This window comes from Pelobates fuscus, chromosome 7, assembly GCF_036172605.1.
Source record: "Pelobates fuscus isolate aPelFus1 chromosome 7, aPelFus1.pri, whole genome shotgun sequence".
Taxonomy (NCBI): domain Eukaryota; kingdom Metazoa; phylum Chordata; class Amphibia; order Anura; family Pelobatidae; genus Pelobates; species Pelobates fuscus.
Genome location: NC_086323.1, coordinates 62,431,346 through 62,452,395, shown reverse-complemented (window position 1 = coordinate 62,452,395; position 21,050 = coordinate 62,431,346). Strand labels below are relative to the sequence as shown.

The 21,050-nt window shown below is 40.7% G+C and overlaps 1 protein-coding gene across 1 annotated transcript in view; it reads left to right on the top strand.

Annotated features, from left to right (window-relative positions):
• PLPPR5 (phospholipid phosphatase related 5) overlaps positions 1-20,930 on the top strand; it is a 269,888-nt gene extending 248,958 nt beyond the window's left edge. Inside the window, exon 6 of the mRNA XM_063428342.1 lies at positions 20,843-20,930. Coding sequence (XP_063284412.1) covers positions 20,843-20,875 — 33 coding nt within the window. The 3' untranslated portion in view covers positions 20,876-20,930. The remainder of the gene's footprint in view (positions 1-20,842) is intronic.
• Positions 20,931-21,050: the final 120 nt, after the last annotated feature.

Here is a 21,050-nt window from a genome sequence, read left to right as displayed (position 1 = left end):
TATATATACATATGTAATTTCATTCTAGCTGTATTTAGTTATTAATATATATATATATTGGTAACAAAATACACTTAGAATGACATTCTATATATATCTATCTATATATAAAATGCAAATAACCACAAATATATATATATATATATATAGATAAATACATATAATTACATAAAATATTACATTAGTATACACATAGAATTTAAATGCCTATAAATGCATATATATTAAAATTCTACGTGTATATTTAAGTAATCTTTTAACATAATTAGGTGATTTGATTAATTAAAATTTGATTGACATACCTGACAACACAGGGAGAAAGTGCAGAGAATTTAATTCGCAAGCACTATATTTGACCCTGTAACTCTCCAAGACACCATAAAACCTGTACATGGGGGGTACTGTTTTACTCGGGAGACTTCGCTGAACTCAAATATTAGTGTTTCAAACTGGTAAATTGTATTAAAATGATGATATTTTAAGTAAAAGTTATGTTTTTTGCATTTTTTACAAATGAACGGCACAAGTGTGGCCTGGTGCTCACCGGGCGGGAGAGGCGGCCGATCTCCCAATCCTGGGATGCCCAGGAGCAGCTACTTCCCGGCAGGAGCTCCGTTACCCCCCCTCGGACCGGTGGGGGTTATCCCGGTCCACCCCTGAGAGGCTGTCTGGAGCTAATGGACGCACAGAGCACAGCCGCCCAGGCTGACATACACATCTGCGACTCTCCCAATATGGCGGCAGCCTTGTGTCCTCCTGGTACCAGCAAAGCATGGCAGGATATTGAGTCTAAGCTGGACAGACTCTTTAATCAATTTTGGAAGCAAATAACAAGCAGGAAGCCCCAACAAGCTCCACCACAGCCCCAACAAGCTCCACCACAGCTAAGCGAAGCAGTCCCCATTAAAATCCACCAACGCAAAAGGCGTCAAAGACGGGACCGGAGGCACAAACAGAAATGCAGAGCCTGCCCCACGTCAAGCACTCGCCACCACAATCCCGCACCGGATGTGAAGCACCACTGGGACAGATCCGACCACCCAACAAAACAAGCTTCCACCACCTCAAGCCGCGAACCCGGCACTCAGCCAGAGACTTGCCTTTGTTGTTCCAGGTATCAGGGACTCCCAGGGTCTGCACCTGGCACCCAGAAGGGAACGGATGAGCACAAGCAGTAAACAGCAGCCTGCCAAGCATGTCCCACTATAGCCGATCCTCCACACCATGCCTTTGATCACATGAACTGCTTTCTGCACATTAACTAATCGTAAAGTATCAAGCGTTTAAACATGTCATTATTTCACCTCCTAAAGAGTTTATTGTCGTAGTTCCTTACATGCCTTTACCTTAACCGTTCATGTATTATGTTATTCACTAGTCTCATCTCATGGGGCGACTCACACTTGATTTATAACTAGTGGTGGAGCTGCTGATATAAATACACAGTTGATAACGTGCAAGCTACACCCTAAACATGACATATTTCACAACAATGTACTGCTATATACTCATACCCTCAGTGCAACTAGCCATGATATACGCACATTCAGCCTAGCATGCTCAAATATAACACACTTCTGTCTAAAAAAAAAAAAAAAAAGAATGCCGCTTCCGAATGAATCTAAAATGGATGCTGTCCAGGAGGTGGGAGGGTCTGGGAAGGAGGGTCTGCTGCTGATTGGCTGGAATGTGTCTGCTGACTGTGAGGTACAGGGTCAAAGTTTACTCAATGATGACAAATAGGGGGCGGACCGAACATCGCATATGTTCGCCATCCGTGGCGAACGCCAACAAGCTATGTTCGCCAGGAACTATTCGCCAGCGAACTGTTCGGGACATCTCTATCTGTTACTTAAATGTATATAACTTGGTGTCTATTCTATTTATTCTGCCTATAGCAGATTTAAAGGTATACACACCATAAATACTGGTCGCACTGGAATACAGTTTTATATTGTTTTATTATAGTGACTCTATTATTGATCCTCGCCTGTTCTATCATCAATAGTTTTATCACCTCCATATTTACAGTTTGATTTTATTGACTGCTTCAACACTTGAGCCATTTGGGATAGTCAGCTCCTGGAACACACACACCATATTCTGGGTGTTACCCTCCATATGAGTTCATGAATACCTGACCGTGAAAATATCCTGCTTACTGAGGTCTTGCTCATGCCTTTCCTAATTGTTATTCTGTTTTGGAACATACTTTGCATAGTTGTAGTTAAGTTCCAGTTATGAGGTGTGAGACAATTTTTATTTTAAATAACTTGTCTGCCACACAATAACAATTCATTACAACTTTTAGTCTACACAACTTTCCATAATGTGTCATGCCTTTGCCAGTGCTTGCTAGGGCCTTGTACTGTCTTTTGTACCCCAGCCTATTTTAGGACTCTCTGGCAATCCCAGTCAAGTGCATCATACTTTCCCCAGTTCTAATGCCAAAGTGCATCTATTCCCACTTGTTTACCCGGGTCCTGTACACTTGTTTACCGGGGTCCCATCTTACTGTGAGCTTATGTCTTTCATTAGCAAAATCCTAGTGGTCACCAAAGTCCAAGAACACACTTCACTCCATTTTGGCCAATTTTACAATTTAATTTTAAATTTAATTGAGAGTCTTAAATAATATAGAATTTATTTAGATTTTTAATACGATTGCCTCTGAAGTCTCTCTTTTGAATTTTAAAAACTCTTGTTTTTTTAAAAAAAGCTCTTCAATATTGACTCAGATTACTCATTTTATATTTTCTGTAGACCATAATGGCAGTCAAAAATTGTTTTAAATATTATAAGTTAGTATGTGTTAGTTTGTGTGCTGGCAGCTTTACATCTATCTGCTCCGAGGGTTCCCATAGTCTGACCCAATTAAACCAACTTATTTTGTTTCACTTTGTAAGTATTACTGTTGAATCTACTCTATACAACTATACAAAAATATACATATGAGCTGTAAGTTGCCTGACATATATAAAAAAAAAAAGAAGAAGACTAGTAGACTGTCAAACAGCTGATACAGCATTTTTTTCTCTGGTGATGTTTAAAATATTACTCAAACCAAACATAAGCCTTATAATGAAACACTGTTTTTGGTTAGATGCATCTAGAACCAGAGCTGAACTTCTCTTTACTGAATGCATCTTCTCTGTTTATAGTTGTAATCAAAAGTATTTAAAATCAGGTTTATTTGTCAATGTTCACAGACTTTCAGGTGTTTGCAATGAACAAATTAAACAAAAGCAATTAAAATAGCATTATAAGTTGCATTTCAGTTGAATTTGGGGAAACCACTTGAAACATTCATTGTTTTGAGCTATTTCAATTGCTTTTGATTAATTTGTTCATTGCAAACAGCTAAAAGTCTGTACTTTATGACAATAAACCTGATTTTCAATGGGGGCTGAAAATGTTTGATTACAGTTGCAGATCTGGCACCTAACTAAATATCTAAAATGTAATAGTATAGTGTAGGAGTATCACAGTGTATTACAGAGCTCCACACCAATAAAACTGAGTGATGTGCCGAGTACATGATTTCATTATGAAACTCTTCTGTGTTTGAGTGTGATATGTGTGTTTGTCTGTGTATATAGGGGTTGGTAAGTATGAACAGGGTGTAAAGAACAGTTGGCTGAATCTGCTGTGACTGTGGTTGGATGAGTGGGATTGTGTATGGTGGATGTGTGTGTGAAGGCTCAGTGTGATTGTTTACAATGGCTGTGTGTGGCAAGGCTAAGTGTAAATGAATTATTATTATTATTATTATTATTATTATTATTATTATTATTGCCATTTATATAGCGCCAACAGATTCCGTAGCGCTTTACAATATTTTGAGGGGGGGGATGTAACAATAAATAGGACAATTACAAGAAAACTTACAGGAACAATAGGTTGAAGAGGACCCTGCTCAAACAAGCTTACATACTATAGGAGGTGGGGTATTAGAAACATTAGGACAGGAAATATCAAGTAGGAGTGAAGCAGAGCTGGAGGAGAGAGCAAAGCACTGTCCCATAGGAGAGAGCAAGAGATAGGTATGTTAGGTAGAGATTACTCTGGGAGGCCATAAGCTTTCCTGAAGAGATGGGTTTTAAGGCCCTTCTTAAATGATTGAAGACTAGGGGAGAGTCTGATGGCAGTAGGCAGGCTATTCCATAGGAGAGACTAAATGTTGTTGTGTACGTAGTGGTTGTTGACTGCAATGAGTTTGGGTTGGGTGATTCTGTTTGGCTGAGTGTGATTGTATATGGGGGTTGTGTGTTTGTAATTTTTTTAAAAAAAGTTATTAAATGAGTAATCAGGTATTCTCATCTCATCAATCTTTTGCTCGCTAATTATACATTTTAAATATATGCCATTTTCAGTGATAAAAATTGATTTTTCAAACTGTTAATTTTCAGACACTCAAATATTCCCCAGAGAGTCACAAAAACAAGCATATACACATTCATACAAACACATGTACACACAGTCCTACACATGCATAGTCATATAGGCATACAGACACTCATACAAAAACACAGTTACAGAGAGACACTTACACATACTCATAAAGACAAATAGTCATACAGACACACATGCACACACTGAAGTTAAGTAAGGGGACTCTTAAAGGGACACTCCAGAAAGCTAAACAAATAAAGCTTAAATTAAAGCTAATACGCTTGAATACCTGTGGTTAAGTTTCTTTTCTTTCAATTCTGTGTAGTTTTCCTGCAGTGCTGTAAAATGTTTTGCTGTGTTCATCAGTGTAACCCAGACTCCTTAGCCACCCCCTCTCAAATTTCAACATGGTCCTGATTCCCAGTCTCTGAAAGAAACATACCTTTTGCAGCCAATGAAAATAGAGGCATGTCTTCTGTAGTGTAAGAAATACTCACAGCACAGACTGCACCACTGAGACAAGTTTAGAGCCTATATATACTCTTCTCCCTACCTCCTTGTAATGCATGTCCTGGCCAGTCCCTGTCAGACAACCTCACTACCCACTATTAACCTATGCCCTGTCAGCCAACCTTACTGCCCACTGTTAACCCCTTCATTGTCAGCCATTCACTACCCACTGTTAACACATTCCCTGCCAGCTAATCTCACTACCCACTGCCAATGCCTTCCCTGACAGTCCCTGTCAGCCAACCTCACTACCCAATGTTATGTCCTTCCCCTCCAGTCAATATTAATCAATAGTGATGTACCGAACTGTCCGCCGGCGAACAGTTCCCGGCGAACTTAGCGTGTTCGCGTTCGCCGCGGCGGGCGGACACATGCGCAGTTCGATCCGCCCCCTATTCGTCATCATTGGGCAAACTTTGACCCTGTGCCTCTCGGTCAGCAGACACATTCCAGCCAATCAGCAGCACTCCATCCCTTCCACACCCTCCAACCTCCCTCCCAGCATCCATTTTCGATTCATTCGGAAGATGCATGCTTAGTGAGAGGAGGGAAAGTTTAGCTGCTGCTGATTAGATAGGGAAATTGATAGCTAGGCTAGGGTATTCAGTGTCTACTACAATCCTGAAGGACTCATCTGATCTCTGCTGTAAGGACAGCACCCCAAAAAGCCCTTTTTAGGGCTATAACATCAGGCTGCTTTTTTTTTTTTTTTCCTGTGTAATGTAATTGCAGGTGCCTGCCTGCCAGCTTCTGTGTGAGGTTCACATTGGATACTGTGCCTATTTGCCCAGTGCCACCACTCATATCTGTTTTAACAATAGGTTAAGCTTTACATTTAAAATAAATATTTTTTTTTCACTGTAATAGAAGAGCAGTTAGTTGTCTGCAAGCGTCTGTATTTCAGGCCTACTTCAGCGTGTGCCCTGCACAACCCTGCCAGCGTGCTTTGACAGTTGCCACTCATATCTTGTGTCTCTATAGCGTGCTTTTACAACCAAAATTTTGTTTCCACTGTAATAGAAGAACAGTTGCCTGCCTGCCAGCTTCTGTGTGAGGTTCACATTGGATACTGTGCCTATTTGCCCAGTGCCACCACTCATATCTGTTTTAACAATAGGTTAAGCTTTACATTTAAAATAAATATTTTTTTTCACTGTAATAGAAGAAGAGCATTTAGTTGTCTGCAAGCGTCTGTGTTTCAGGCCTACTTCAGCGTGTGCTCTGCAGACCTGTGCCAGCGTGCTTTGACAGTTGCCACTCATATCTTGTGTCTCTATAGCGTGCTTTTACAACCAAAATTTTGTTTCCACTGTAATAGAAGAGCAGTTGCCTGACTGCCAGCTTCTGTGTCAGGTTCACATTGGATAATGTGCCTATTTGCCCAGTGCCACCACTCATATATGTTTTAACAATAGGTTAAGCTTTACATTTAAAAAAAAAAAAAAAAATTCACTGTAATAGAAGAGCAGTTGCCTGCCTGCCAGCTTCTGTGTGAGGTTCACATTGGATACTGTGCCTATTTGCCCAGTGCCACCACTCATATCTGTTTTAACAATTGGTTAAGCTTTACATTTAAAATAAATATTTTTTTTTCACTGTAATAGAAGAGCAGTTAGTTGTCTGCAAGCGTCTGTGTTTCAGGCCTACTTCAGCGTGTGCCCTGCACAACCCTGCCAGCGTGCTTTGACAGTTGCCACTCATATCTTGTGTCTCTATAGCGTGCTTTTACAACCAAAATTTTGTTTCCACTGTAATAGAAGAGCAGTTGCCTGCCTGCCAGCTTCTGTGTGAGGTTCACATTGGATACTGTGCCCACTAGCCCAGTGCCACCACTCATATCTGTTTTAACAATTGGTTAAGCTTTAGATTTAAATTAAATATTTTTTTTTCACTGTAAAGAAGAGCAGTTAGTTGTCTGCAAGCATCTGTGTTTCAGGCCTACTTCAGCGTGTGCCCTGCACAACCCTGCCAGCGTGCTTTGACAGTTGCCACTCATATCTTGTGTCTCTATAGCGTGCTTTTACAACCAAAATTTTGTTTCCACTTTAATAGAAGAGCAGTTGCCTGCCTGCCAGCTTCTGTGTGAGGTTCACATTGGATACTGTGCCTATTTGCCCAGTGCCACCACTCATATCTGTTTTAACAATAGGTTAAGCTTTACATTTAAAATATATATTTTTTTTCACTGTAATAGAAGAAGAGCAGTTAGTTGTCTGCAAGCGTCTGTGTTTCAGGCCTACTTCAGCGTGTGCTCTGCAGACCTGTGCCAGCGTGCTTTGACAGTTGCCACTCATATCTTGTGTCTCTATAGCGTGCTTTTACAACCAAAATTTTGTTTCCACTGTAATAGAAGAGCAGTTGCCTGCCTGCCAGCTTCTGTGTGAGGTTCACATTGGATACTGTGCCTATTTGCCCAGTGCCACCACTCATATCTGTTTTAACAATAGGTTAAGCTTTACATTTAAAATAAATATTTTTTTTTCACTGTAATAGAAGAGCAGTTAGTTGTCTGCAAGCGTCTGTGTTTCAGGCCTACTTCAGCGTGTGCCCTGCACAACCCTGCCAGCGTGCTTTGACAGTTGCCACTCATATCTTGTGTCTCTATAGCGTGCTTTTACAACCAAAATTTTGTTTCCACTGTAATAGAAGAGCAGTTGCCTGCCTGCCAGCTTCTGTGTGAGGTTCACATTGGATACTGTGCCTATTTGCCCAGTGCCACCACTCATATCTGTTTTAACAATAGGTTAAGCTTTACATTTAAAATAAATATATTTTTTTCACTGTAATAGAAGAAGAGCAGTTAGTTGTCTGCAAGCGTCTGTGTTTCAGGCCTACTTCAGCGTGCGCTCTGCAGACATGTGCCAGCGTGCTTTGACAGTTGCCACTCATATCTTGTGTCTCTATAGCGTGCTTTTACAACCAAAATTTTGTTTCCACTGTAATAGAAGAGCAGTTGCCTGCCTGCCAGCTTCTGTGTGAGGTTCACATTGGATACTGTGCCTATTTGCCCAGTGCCACCACTCATATCTGTTTTAACAATTGGTTAAGCTTTAGATTTAAAATATTTTTTTTTTTTTTCACTGTAATAGAAGAGCAGTTAGTTGTCTGCAAGCGTCTGTGTTTCAGGCCTACTTCAGCGTGTGCTCTACAGACCTGTGCCAGCGTGCTTTGACAGTTGCCACTCATATCTTGTGTCTCTATAGCGTGCTTTTACAACCAAAATTTTGTTTCCACTGTAATAGAAGAGCAGTTGCCTGCCTGCCAGCTTCTGTGTGAGGTTCACATTGGATACTGTGCCCACTAGCCCAGTGCCACCACTCATATCTGTTTTAACAATTGGTTAAGCTTTAGATTTAAAATAAATATTTTTTTTTTCACTGTAAAGAAGAGCAGTTAGTTGTCTGCAAGCATCTGTGTTTCAGGCCTACTTCAGCGTGTGCCCTGCACAACCCTGCCAGCGTGCTTTGACAGTTGCCACTCATATCTTGTGTCTCTATAGCGTGCTTTTACAACCAAAATTTTGTTTCCACTGTAATAGAAGAGCAGTTGCCTGCCTGCCAGCTTCTGTGTGAGGTTCACATTGGATACTGTGCCTATTTGCCCAGTGCCACCACTCATATCTGTTTTAACAATAGGTTAAGCTTTACATTTAAAATAAATATTTTGTTTTCACTGTTATAGAAGAAGAGCAGTTAGTTGTCTGCAAGCGTCTGTGTTTCAGGCCTACTTCAGCGTGTGCTCTGCAGACCTGTGCCAGCGTGCTTTGACAGTTGCCACTCATATCTTGTGTCTCTATAGCGTGCTTTTACAACCAAAATTTTGTTTCCACTGTAATAGAAGAGCAGTTGCCTGCCTGCCAGCTTCTGTGTCAGGTTCACATTGGATACTGTGCCTATTTGCCCAGTGCCACCACTCATATCTGTTTTAACAATAGGTTAAGCTTTACATTTAAAATAAAAAAAAATTTTCACTGTAATAGAAGAAGAGCAGTTAGTTGTCTGCAAGCGTCTGTGTTTCAGGCCTACTTCAGCGTGTGCTCTGCAGACCTGTGCCAGCGTGCTTTGACAGTTGCCACTCATATCTTGTGTCTCTATAGCGTGCTTTTACAACCAAAATTTTGTTTCCACTGTAATAGAAGAGCAGTTGCCTGCCTGCCAGCTTCTGTGTGAGGTTCACATTGGATACTGTGCCTATTTGCCCAGTGCCACCACTCATATCTGTTTTAACAATAGGTTAAGCTTTACATTTAAAATAAAAAAAATGTTTCACTGTAATAGAAGAAGAGCAGTTAGTTGTCTGCAAGCGTCTGTGTTTCAGGCCTACTTCAGCGTGTGCTCTGCAGACCTGTGCCAGCGTGCTTTGACAGTTGCCACTCATATCTTGTGTCTCTATAGCGTGCTTTTACAACCAAAATTTTGTTTCCACTGTAATAGAAGAGCAGTTGCCTGCCTGCCAGCTTCTGTGTGAGGTTCACATTGGATACTGTGCCTATTTGCCCAGTGCCACCACTCATATCTGTTTTAACAATAGGTTAAGCTTTACATTTAAAATAAATATTTTTTTTTCACTGTAATAGAAGAAGAGCAGTTAGTTGTCTGCAAGCGTCTGTGTTTCAGGCCTACTTCAGCGTGCGCTCTGCAGACCTGTGCCAGCGTGCTTTGACAGTTGCCACTCATATCTTGTGTCTCTATAGCGTGCTTTTACAACCAAAATGTTGTTTCCACTGTAATAGAAGAGCAGTTGCCTGCCTGCCAGCTTCTGTGTGAGGTTCACATTGGATACTGTGCCTATTTGCCCAGTGCCACCACTCATATCTGTTTTAACAATAGGTTAAGCTTTACATTTAAAATAAATATTTTTTTTTCACTGTAATAGAAGAAGAGCAGTTAGTTGTCTGCAAGCGTCTGTGTTTCAGGCCTACTTCAGCGTGTGCTCTGCAGACCTGTGCCAGCGTGCTTTGACAGTTGCCACTCATATCTTGTGTCTCTATAGCGTGCTTTTACAACCAAAATTTAGTTTCCACTGTAATAGAAGAGCAGTTGCCTGACTGCCAGCTTCTGTGTCAGGTTCACATTGGATACTGTGCCTATTTGCCCAGTGCCACCACTCATATCTGTTTTAACAATAGGTTAAGCTTTACATTTAAAATAAATATTTTTTTTTCACTGTAATAGAAGAGCAGTTGCCTGCCTGCCAGCTTCTGTGTGAGGTTCACATTGGATACTGTGCCTATTTCCCCAGTGCCACCACTCATATCTGTTTTAACAATTGGTTAAGCTTTAGATTTAAAATAAATATTTTTTTTTCACTGTAATAGAAGAGCAGTTAGTTGTCTGCAAGCGTCTGTGTTTCAGGCCTACTTCAGCGTGTGCTCTGCAGACCTGTGCCAGCGTGCTTTGACAGTTGCCACTCATATCTTGTCTCTCTATAGCGTGCTTTTACAACCAAAATTTAGTTTCCACTGTAATAGAAGAGCAGTTGCTTGCCTGCCAGCTTCTGTGTGAGGTTCACATTGGATACTGTGCCCACTAGCCCAGTGCCACCACTCATATCTGTTTTAACAATTGGTTAAGCTTTAGATTTAAAATAAATATTTTTTTTTCACTGTAATAGAAGAGCAGTTAGTTGTCTGCAAGCAAGCGTCTGGGTGTCAGGCCTACTTCAGCGTGTGCTCTGTAGACCTGTTCCAGCGTGCTTTGACAGTTGCCAATCATATCTGGTGTCTCTATAGCGTGCTTTTAAAACCAAAATTTGTTTTTCACTGTTATAGATTGAATAGCAGTTACTTGTCTTCAAGCGGGTGTCTCAGGCCTACAGTGTGTGCTCTGCAGAACTGTTCCAGTGCACATTGCCAATCATATCTGGTGTCTCTATAGTGTGCTTTTAAAACCAAAATTTGTTTTTCACTAATATAGATTGAATAGCAGTTACTTGTCTTCAAGCGGGTGTCTCAGGCCTACAGTGTGTGCTCTGCAGAACTGTTCCAGTGCACATTGCCAATCATATCTGGTGTCTCTATAGCGTGCTTTTAAAACCAAAATTTATTTTTCACTGTTATAGATTGAATAGCAGTTACTTGTCTTCAAGCGGGTGTGTCAGGCCTACAGTGTGTGCTCTGCAGAACTGTTCCAGTGCACATTGCCAATCATATCTGGTGTCTCTATAGCGTGCTTTTAAAACCAAAATTTATTTTTCACTGTTATAGATTGAATAGCAGTTACTTGTCTTCAAGCGGGTGTGTCAGGCCTACAGTGTGTGCTCTGCAGAACTGTTACAGTTCACATTGCCAATCATATCTGGTCTCACAGTAGCTTGCACGCATAGTACCACTAATCCCCAAAAAAATGACAGGCAGAGGCAGGCCACCCCGCAGGGGCCGTCGTGGTCGTGGTGCTGTGATTCCCTTTTGCCCTAGAATAATTCCCAGTTTTCAGAAGCCACGTACCCTGAACTTGAAAAGTTCTGAGGACTTAGTTGACTGGCTAACACAGGACACCCAATCTTGTACAGCCTCCGCTCGGAACCTTGACGCACCATCCTCCTCCAGCTTAGCTTCAGGCACCTCTCAAGATACCACTCACCCGCCTGCCGCCACCACCAAAACTAGCACCACAGCCGCTTTACTTGGTATGTCAGAGGAGTTATTCACACACCCGTTTGAAGAAATGAGTGATGCGCAACCATTATTGCTAGAGGATGTAGATAACAGGGATATGTCTCAGGCAGGCAGCATTAAACACATGGAGGTATGGTGTGATGATGATGATTTTGTACCCGCTGCTGCTTCCTTTTCTGAGTTGTCAGATACAAGCGAAGCGGTTGATGATGACGATGCGTCCGTGGATGTCACGTGGGTGCCCGCTAGAAGAGAAGAAGAACAGGGGGAAAGTTCAGATGGGGAGACAGAGAGGAGGAGGAGATGAGTTGGAAGCAGGGGGAGGTCGTCGCAAGGAGCTAGTGGCACAGTCAGACAGCATGCATCGGCACCCGGGGTCAGTCAGACAGCACGCCAATCAACGCATGCTGTTGCCACCACCAGAATGCCGTCATTGCAGAGCTCAGCAGTGTGGCATTTTTTTTGTGTGTCTGCCTCTGTCAACAGCGATGCCATTTGCAACCTGTGCCAAAGGAAACTGAGTCGTGGGAGGTCCAACACCCACCTAGGTACAACTGCTTTGCGTAGGCACATGATCTCACATCACAAACGCCTATGGGATCAACACATGAGTACAAGCAGCACGCCTACTCTAAGCCGCCATCCTCCTCCTGGTCCAGCATCTTCAGCCACGTCAACCACTGCTGTCCTTCTTGCCCCCTCTCAACCATCCGCCACTCCGTCTCCCGCCTTGAGCAGTTCCCGCTCATCTGCCCACAGTCATGTGTTTCTGTCAAGGACATGTTTGAGCGTAAGAAGCCAATGTCACCAAGTCACCCCCTTGCCCAGCGTCTGACAGCTGGCTTGTCCGAACTATTAGCCCACCAGCTTTTACCATACAATCTGGTTGAGTCTGAGGCGTTCAAAAAATGTGTAGCTATTGGGACACCGCAGTGGAAGGTACCCGGCCGGAATTTCTTTTCACAAAAGGCAATCCCCAACTTGTACTCGATTGTGCAAAAGGAAGTCATGGCATGTCTGGCACACAGTGTTGGGGCAAGGGTCCATCTGACCACTGATACCTGGTCTGCAAAGCATGGTCAGGGCAGGTATATCACCTACACTGCGCATTGGGTAAACCTGCTGACGGCTGACAAGCAAGGAATGCGTGGCATTGCAGAGGAGTTGGTGACACCGCCACGAATTGCAGGCAGTCCTGCTGCCACCTCCTCTACTCCTCCTACTCCATCTTCTTCCATAACCTCCTCGGCTGAGTCCTCTTGTGCCGCTGCTTCTTGCTCCACATCAACGGCACCCCCCCAGCTCCCCAGGTACTATTCCACATCCCGGATACGGCAGTGTCACGCCGTCTTGGGTTTGACTTGCTTGAAAGCAGAGAGTCACACCGGACAAGCACTCCTGTCCGCCCTGAATGCACAGGTGGAAAAGTGGCTGACTCCGCAGCAACTGGATATCGGCAAAGTGGTGTGTGACAACGGAAAAAATTTGATAGCAGCATTGAAGTTGGGCAAGTTGACACATGTGCCGTGCATGGCACATTTGTGTAATCTGATCGTACAACGCTTTGTGCATAAGTACACAGGCTTACAGGACGTCCTGAAGCAGGCCAGGAAGGTGTGTGGCCATTTCAGGCGTTCCTACACGGCCATGGCTCACTTTGCCGATATCCAGCGGCGAAACAACATGCCAGTGAGGCGCTTGATTTGCGACAGCCCTACACGTTGGAATTCAACACTCCTAATGTTCAACCGCCTGCTCCAACAAGAAAAAGCTGTTAATGAATATTTGTATGACCGGGGTGTTAGGACAGCCTCTGGGGAGCTGGGAATTTTTTTGCCACGTTACTGGACGCTCATGCGCAATGCCTGTAGGCTCATGCGTCCTTTTGAGGAGGTGACAAACCTAGTCAGTCGCAGTTGTGTGTGTGCGTGTGTATGGCTGTCTGCCTGTGTGTGTGTGTGTGACAGGGTGAAGATTTCTTGCACATGGGTGTGACAGAGTGAAGATTTCTTGCACAGGGCGCCCAAAGGCCTAAGGCTGGCCCTGCGCATGGGTCAGTGGCTCTGCACCAGACTTCCCTCCAATTGATCAAAGTTAAAGGATTTCAAGTGGACTGATTACAATTACAGGGCCTCTAAAGAGTCCTGTATTGTTATTTGTCGTCACTACCTTCCCGCGTCGGGAGTGGGTCATTTGCGCCCCTGCTGCCTTCCTTGCATGTGGTAGCTGTTTGTCAGGGATTTGTCAATCCATATCTGCCAAGTGACCCTATGTAGGGGTAACAGTCCCTATTCTGCTCTGTGTCAGTGTGTATCATGGTCTCTGTGGACAGGGAACAGTCTCTATTCTGCTCTGTGTCAGTGTGTATCAGGGGTTTTGAGGACAGGTGTCAATCCATATCTGCCAAGTGACCCTATGTATATCTGCTGTCAGTACACAGGAAAAGTTTAAATATTTCTTGTTCTACGTTCTCTGCAACTCCACGCACCGACTCATCCAATACGTGAAGATCTGGGGTTTCTCTGACTCTCCTCAGTAGTGTATCAAACAGAGTCTGCACTGTGGTAACACGGACATCTTCAGGACATAACTCAACTATTTGCAGATAGGCAGTCTGCAGCTTCTCTTTTTCACCTGTTCTCTTCTTTCTCTTATGCGTATTCTTGTCTATTTGCAGGTGGTCTCTTGCCTTTCTTTTAACCAATTCGTTCCTTCCATATGGTTTCAAAAGATCTCTGGCATCATTACTTTCAACGCAAATAACGTCATCATAGTTAGTCTCCTCATTATTCACCGGGAAGAGAGTGTTTGCACTGACTACCCACAGCATGCTCTTGCCATTGCCTACTCCACCTTCAACGACAGGGTGCAAGTCCCAAGGAGAAGGATCATTCACTTTATTATCTGTCTTTATTTCACAAGTAGTGCCTGGAACATCCTTATGGGTCACAAGATGTAAATCTGGACTAATGTCAACCCCAGGGTCTGGAAAATCATCAATTGTGTACATTCACAGAAACACAGCATGAATGGAAATGTGCATAGTTTTCTCAAGGGCACAAACAATTTTATATATATATATATATATATATAATGAAAGGGAAGAATCTTGAGTATTGTGTGTGTGTCTCTCTTATGTATGTACAGAATACATTTTAGATTCTTGGATTATCATTTATTTGTTTGTCATATTAACCTCTTACTTTCCAAGGTTTTTCAAAAAGCTGTGTTTTCATGGCGGGTTTGGCCACTTTTGTTTGTGTTTCTTCAATTGTACTTGAGACTATAACAGTCACAGAATCTGAAACAAATACACAAAAGTAAATCTTTCTATAAATGAGACCTTCAAGATATTTAATTAAGAGCTTTTTGACACTTTTAATTTAGTCATTTTACCGTCAATCTATTGTATTTATTTATTTTTGTTTATTTTTTGTGCATGTTTTTCTGTGGGGAATTTTGTGATAGATTAAAGGTATATTATACTGATAACAGGGATGTTGAAGCTCGTACCCATTCTTTCCAGTCTGTGTGCATTGAACTGGGAAAGTGGTAATTTCTAGTCATCGCGAATAGGCAGGTCCTGAAGCCCTCTGTTTAGTTTTTTTTTTTTAGATCACCCATTTGATGCATGGCAAGTGTGTGTGTGGAGTGGGGTTAAGGGGGGGGGGGGGTGAAACAATACTCTAGTAAAATGGTCAACAGAAGTCCCATGGACCATTACATAGAAGTATATATATAATATATTTTGTTGTTCATCAATTTGTAGAACCCATTTGGAACCACAAATAAAGTTTCTTGCACTGCTACCCAAAGTGACATTAAAATTATAAGTTTAGTAAAAATGACCCTATGTAGGGGGAACAGTCTCTATTCTGCTCTGTGTCAGTGTGTATCAGGGCTGGGCTTTGAGGACAGGTGTCAATGTTAGGTGATTTCTGCCCTTTATGGATTAAAAGCAGACTCTGCATCAACTGTGCAATTTTCCATGGGAGTTTTGCCATGGATCCCCCTCTGTTAGTCCCCTTGAAACAACTTTTCCATCACTATTGTGGCCAGAAAGAGTCCCTGTTGTTTTTAAAATTCGCCTGCCCATTGAAGTCAATGGCGGATCGCGCGGTTTCGCCGGTTCGCGAACATTTGCGAAGTTCGCGTTCGCCGTTCGCGAACCGAAAATTCCGGGTTCGCGACAACACTATTAATCAACCTCCATAGATAGATAGAGAGAAAGAGAGAGAGAGAAAACACAAAGTTCTGGTGTCTGAATGCTGTTTCTGTAGTGTAACTTAGGTTGAGTACTTCTTGGCCAGGAATTGTGGGCATGTGTTGAGCTGAGTGAAACTCAGCAGAGCCCAGTAAGGCATGTCATTACTGATTCTCATAGAGAATCGCTGGAGCATTGCCATGGAAGTTGTAATACAACATGAAGAAAAATTGCTTTCACCCATGCATTAATCTGAATCAAGCAATTTATGGGTGAACAACTGTGTAACGATGATGATAGATAGATAGATAGATAGATAGATAGATAGATAGATAGATAGATAGATAGATAGATAGATAGATAATCTGAATACTCAATGTTGTGTTGATTTCATTGAAGTTATGCTTTATTTTTTTTATTTATGAAAGTCTCTGAATCAATAAATAATAAGCATTACATATATACATTAAATCCTTACATTCCAATCCTACTGGTGTCATTGGAAATGATCTGTGTACATTCACAGAAACACAGCATGAATGGAAATGTGCATAGTTTTCTCAAGGGCACAAACAATTGTATATATATATATATATATAATGAAAGGGAAGAATCTTGAGTATTGTGTGTGTGTCTCTCTTATGTATGTACAGAATACATTTTAGATTCTTGGATTATCATTTATTTGTTTGTCATATTAACCTCTTACTTTCCAAGGTTTTTCAAAAAGCTGTGTTTTCATGGCGGGTTTGGCCACTTTTGTTTGTGTTTCTTCAATTGTACTTGAGACTATAACAGTCACAGAATCTGAAACAAATACACAAAAGTAAATCTTTCTATAAATGAGACCTTCAAGATATTTAATTAAGAGCTTTTTGACACTTAATTTAGTCATTTTACCGTCAATCTATTGTATTTATTTATTTTTGTTTATTTTTTGTGCATGTTTTTCTGTGGGGAATTTTGTGATAGATTAAAGGTATACTATACTGATAACAGGGATGTTGAAGCTCGTACCCATTCTTTCCAGTCTGTGTGCATTGAACTGGGAAAGTGGTAATTTCTAGTCATCGCGAATAGGCAGGTCCTGAAGCCCTCTGTTTAGTTTTTTTTTTAGATCACCCATTTGATGCATGGCAAGTGTGTGTGTGGAGTGGGGTTAAGGGGGGGGGGGTGAAACAATACTCTAGTAAAATGGTCAACAGAAGTCCCATGGACCATTACATAGAAGTATATATTTTTGTTGTTCATCAATTTGTAGAACCCATTTGGAACCACAAATAAAGTTTCTTGCACTGCTACCCAAAGTGACATTAAAATTATAAGTTTAGTAAAAATGCTCAGTCACTGTAATACTCCTAAATCTACAAAAATATTCAGAAAATTTTCAGTTTATTTTATCAGCACAGCTCAGAATAAGGTAATTAGAGGAAAGTGTTGCAATGGTAAATTGTTAGATTGTAGCAATAATTTAGAACATGCAATCTGCCAAAACGTAAAAAACATATATCTGAATTTACAGAGAGGATATTCTTTCATAAGTGAGAAAGTCATTTCAGTATCAGTAACTTTCAGCAGATGAGAATTGGGGACGAAGCAAAATAATTCCTTAAAGGGAAACTCCAGTGCCAGAAAAACGATCCGTTTCGCTGCCTACGCGACGCTCCTCCTTGTGATTACGTCAGCCGGTGGGCGAGACTAATCTCGCCCACCGGCCGAGGAGACCTAATGCGCATGCGCAGAAATGCCGCGCATGCGCATTACGTCTCCCCATAGGAAAGCATTGAAAAATAATTTCAATGCTTTCCTATGGGGTTTTGAGCGACGCTGGAGGTCCTCACACAGCGTGAGGACGTCCAGCGACGCTCTAGCACAGGAAACCTGTGCTAGAAACTAGGAAGTGACCTCTAGTGGCTGTCTAGTAGACAGCCACTAGAGGTGGAGTTAACCCTGCAATGTAAGGGTAGTTGCAGGGTTAAGGGTAGTGGGAGTTGGCACCCAGACCACTGCAATGAGCAAAAGTGGTCTGGGTGCCTGGAGTGTCCCTTTAAGTAATACTGTCTTTAGTGAAGCAGAAAAAAAGCACAATTTATGATTCAAACTCCAATATGTACAGTCAAATAGCAGCACAGAATTTCAGAGTAGAAGAGTTAATTAAAAAAAAAAGCAAGCAAGGTCAGCTACCATTTTTTGTTATAAAGTCCATGTAGCAGAGCACGTGGATGATCCAGGGCGTAATATCCAAGGAAAGATGGCCGATTCTGGGGCCAGAGAAATACAAACAGTCCAAATTACAGTTCCTTAGGATAATCCAGAGAGAGTGGTCAGGTGAGTATTAGCCACGTCAGTCACCGGGAGAGAGATAACAAACAGACTTAACCAGTTCACAAAGCCAGAGATAGTAGTCAGAGGGAAGAAGCAGAACTAATAAACAAGGTTACTGATCAGTTCTGGAGGAGGTCTGAACACCTGAAAATAAGCACAGTGAGGTATGTGGAGAACATGAAGGTTACAGCTGATAACACGCGGTAACTTGCTATTGCTGTCAGCCACTTGAAGGTAAGCATGACAGTCAGACTATGAAAGTGTCATGGAGATTAGTGATTCATTCTGGGATGTACATCATTTTTGACAGTTCATACCAAATGGAAATGAAGAAAAATCCCTTCAGTTAGTTTAGGTTTTAAGTGGTCTTGCTTATTAAGCCAATATTAATATAATAAACAAAAATGAATGGTTTTAATATGAATGTAAAATATAATTTAATAACAAGTCTACCAAAAAAAGAAGAAGATTTAAACAAGTTTACTAAATAGGAAATGGTTGAGTATAAGAAAAAACAGTGTATAAGACTGGAGAAGAATGTCCAAATGATTGCCCAGGAATATGTTGTCATGTTTTAAGTTGCTATACATTTTCATTTTATAAAAGTCATATTAAAAAATAACACAACAGTATTTTGAGAAGTTGAGTAGTTTGAAGTTTTAAGAGTTTTTGTTTGCATAGAACACAGAGGTCAACTAGAAAGGCATATGAAGGATGAAATAAATACATGTCATTTTTTAAACCCTTTTAGGAGAAGTTATTGTACAATGTGAACTTTTATGATTCTCCAATGGTCAGAACAAGGAACTAGTCTAATATGTTTTGTCAGCTTTCAAATGTCGTTTTCATAACTTAAGTCAATGCTTGATGCTGCAGTGTGCGCCTTGTGGACTGCAATTAATAATGAAAATGGGGAAAAAGAGGCTATTAATGTTTCAACAAAATTTTTTAGCCTTCAGACAAGCTAGTGGTTTTCACATTAGTCAAATACATATTTTGTAATTAGATAAGTCAGGTTATTTAGAACTATTTTAATTCAAATTAGTAGATGACAAATGAAAGATTATTAGTTGACAATATATTTATTTTGTCTTGCATCAGTTAAAGTCCTATACCAAAATTTGTTTCATGTTTCGTTTTTAGGATATATGACTATTAGGAATAAATGATCTGACATTATTTGGCAAGGAATGTAAATTACACATTGTGGTTATTTAATAGCCACTTAATTTTATGTGAACACATTTCTAGTTTTAATTTTGAAGAAAGAATCTAAAAGAAAAAATTATATATAAATAAATGTAGCAGTACATATTGCATTCAAAATATAAGCAAATGCATTCAAACATATGCGTAGGTTCTGTTGCAGTCAAAAAATTTTTTTGCTAATATTTTTTATTTAATAGTCCAAGTTAAATACATCACACAAGTACTTATCAAATTTGGCTTTCCCTAAGCTTTCATCACAGGAATAATGGCCTTGTACAATGATCTACAAGGCAAAGTAGACAATTCAGGGTTTATCTCTAAACCACTTTATATTACGAATGGCACCACCCCGGGGTGCCCCCTGTCACCATTACTCTTCATCCACTCACTAAAACACCGAGAGACCCAACTGTTTCAGTACCAGCACTACTACAACTATTACAGCAATATGGGGCTGTTTTGTATTATAAACTCAATCAAAGCAAAACCCAAGCCCTACCTGTAAACCTTCCCAACCATGTCACACAACTACTGCAACAATCATATGACTTTGAATGGAGGACCACAGTTATCACATATCTGGGGGTCAAAATCGGTCCCACCCTTGCAACCATCTTCGATCTCAACTTTAAACCTGTAAAACACATACCCAGCAATGGAACAATGTGAGGCTGTACTGGCTTGCTAGCCTCAATACTAAAAAAAGATGATGAACCTACCTAAGATCCTGTTTAAATTCAGGATGCTGATGTGTTTACTATGCAGCCATACGTGCCTTAAATTAACAAATTAGATTATATTTGCCCCTAACTGTCCATATAGAAGACTTTTAGCTATTCTGTGGAATGATCTGGTGTTGAGTAGGTATTACCTACTAAGTGTATGGACTGAGACATTTGAAATAGCAGATAATATAATCATACATATTGAATTTCTTTAAAATTGTACATCTCTATGAATTAGTATCTTCATCTTTTAAAAAATATATATTAACCATTTGGGGAACCAGAGGTTGCTGTTGAAAAGACTGGAAGACACGGCATTACATACTGGATCTCATAGTCTTTCTTCAGTACATGGCAAGAAGAAGCTCAAATGAGAGATGTTTGTACTAAAAGCATATAATTCCAACCACATGACTATCAGCAGAATATTTAACTACGAGAGATGTAGATTGCCTGACATGGTTTAGATTTATTGCCTGCTTTCATATGAACCCATTATGATCAGTACCAATGTTATTACGGTGTTGGGTTTTTCTGGTCTTCAAACTGATTTTTCAACCAGCAAAAGCACTACTCAGCTTTCTGAAAAAATGGACAATGTAAAATAAAAAAGGCAAACGTTTAATAAAACCTCAATAGAATGGTAGAAATATATTTAAGTAAATTGCAATTGGTAATTAATACAGTATTATAGCCTTATATTGCATTGCACTCCAAACTGCTTTTATTGTTTTAATTTTCTTTTTATTTCTTCCATTAACATAGTTTACATTTTATAATATATCATTTTGTTATTATTTATAGAGAAAGACTGACTTTGAAATGTAATTTTTTTTCTCTTTTTTTTTCTCACTATTTTAGAACCACATCACTGCGTTTGCCGAGGTCACATGATGTCGAAAATGATGCCTTCTCTCTGCACTGGACGTCCTCCCTCTTCACAGTCCACTCATCTCAACCGAGACATATTTAAAAAAAGAGCTGGAAGTGCAAACTCCAGTATCCGGTCTATTTAATGATTTTTACAGTATCAAAAATATTGTTCACATCTGACGGTTGTTTTGTAATT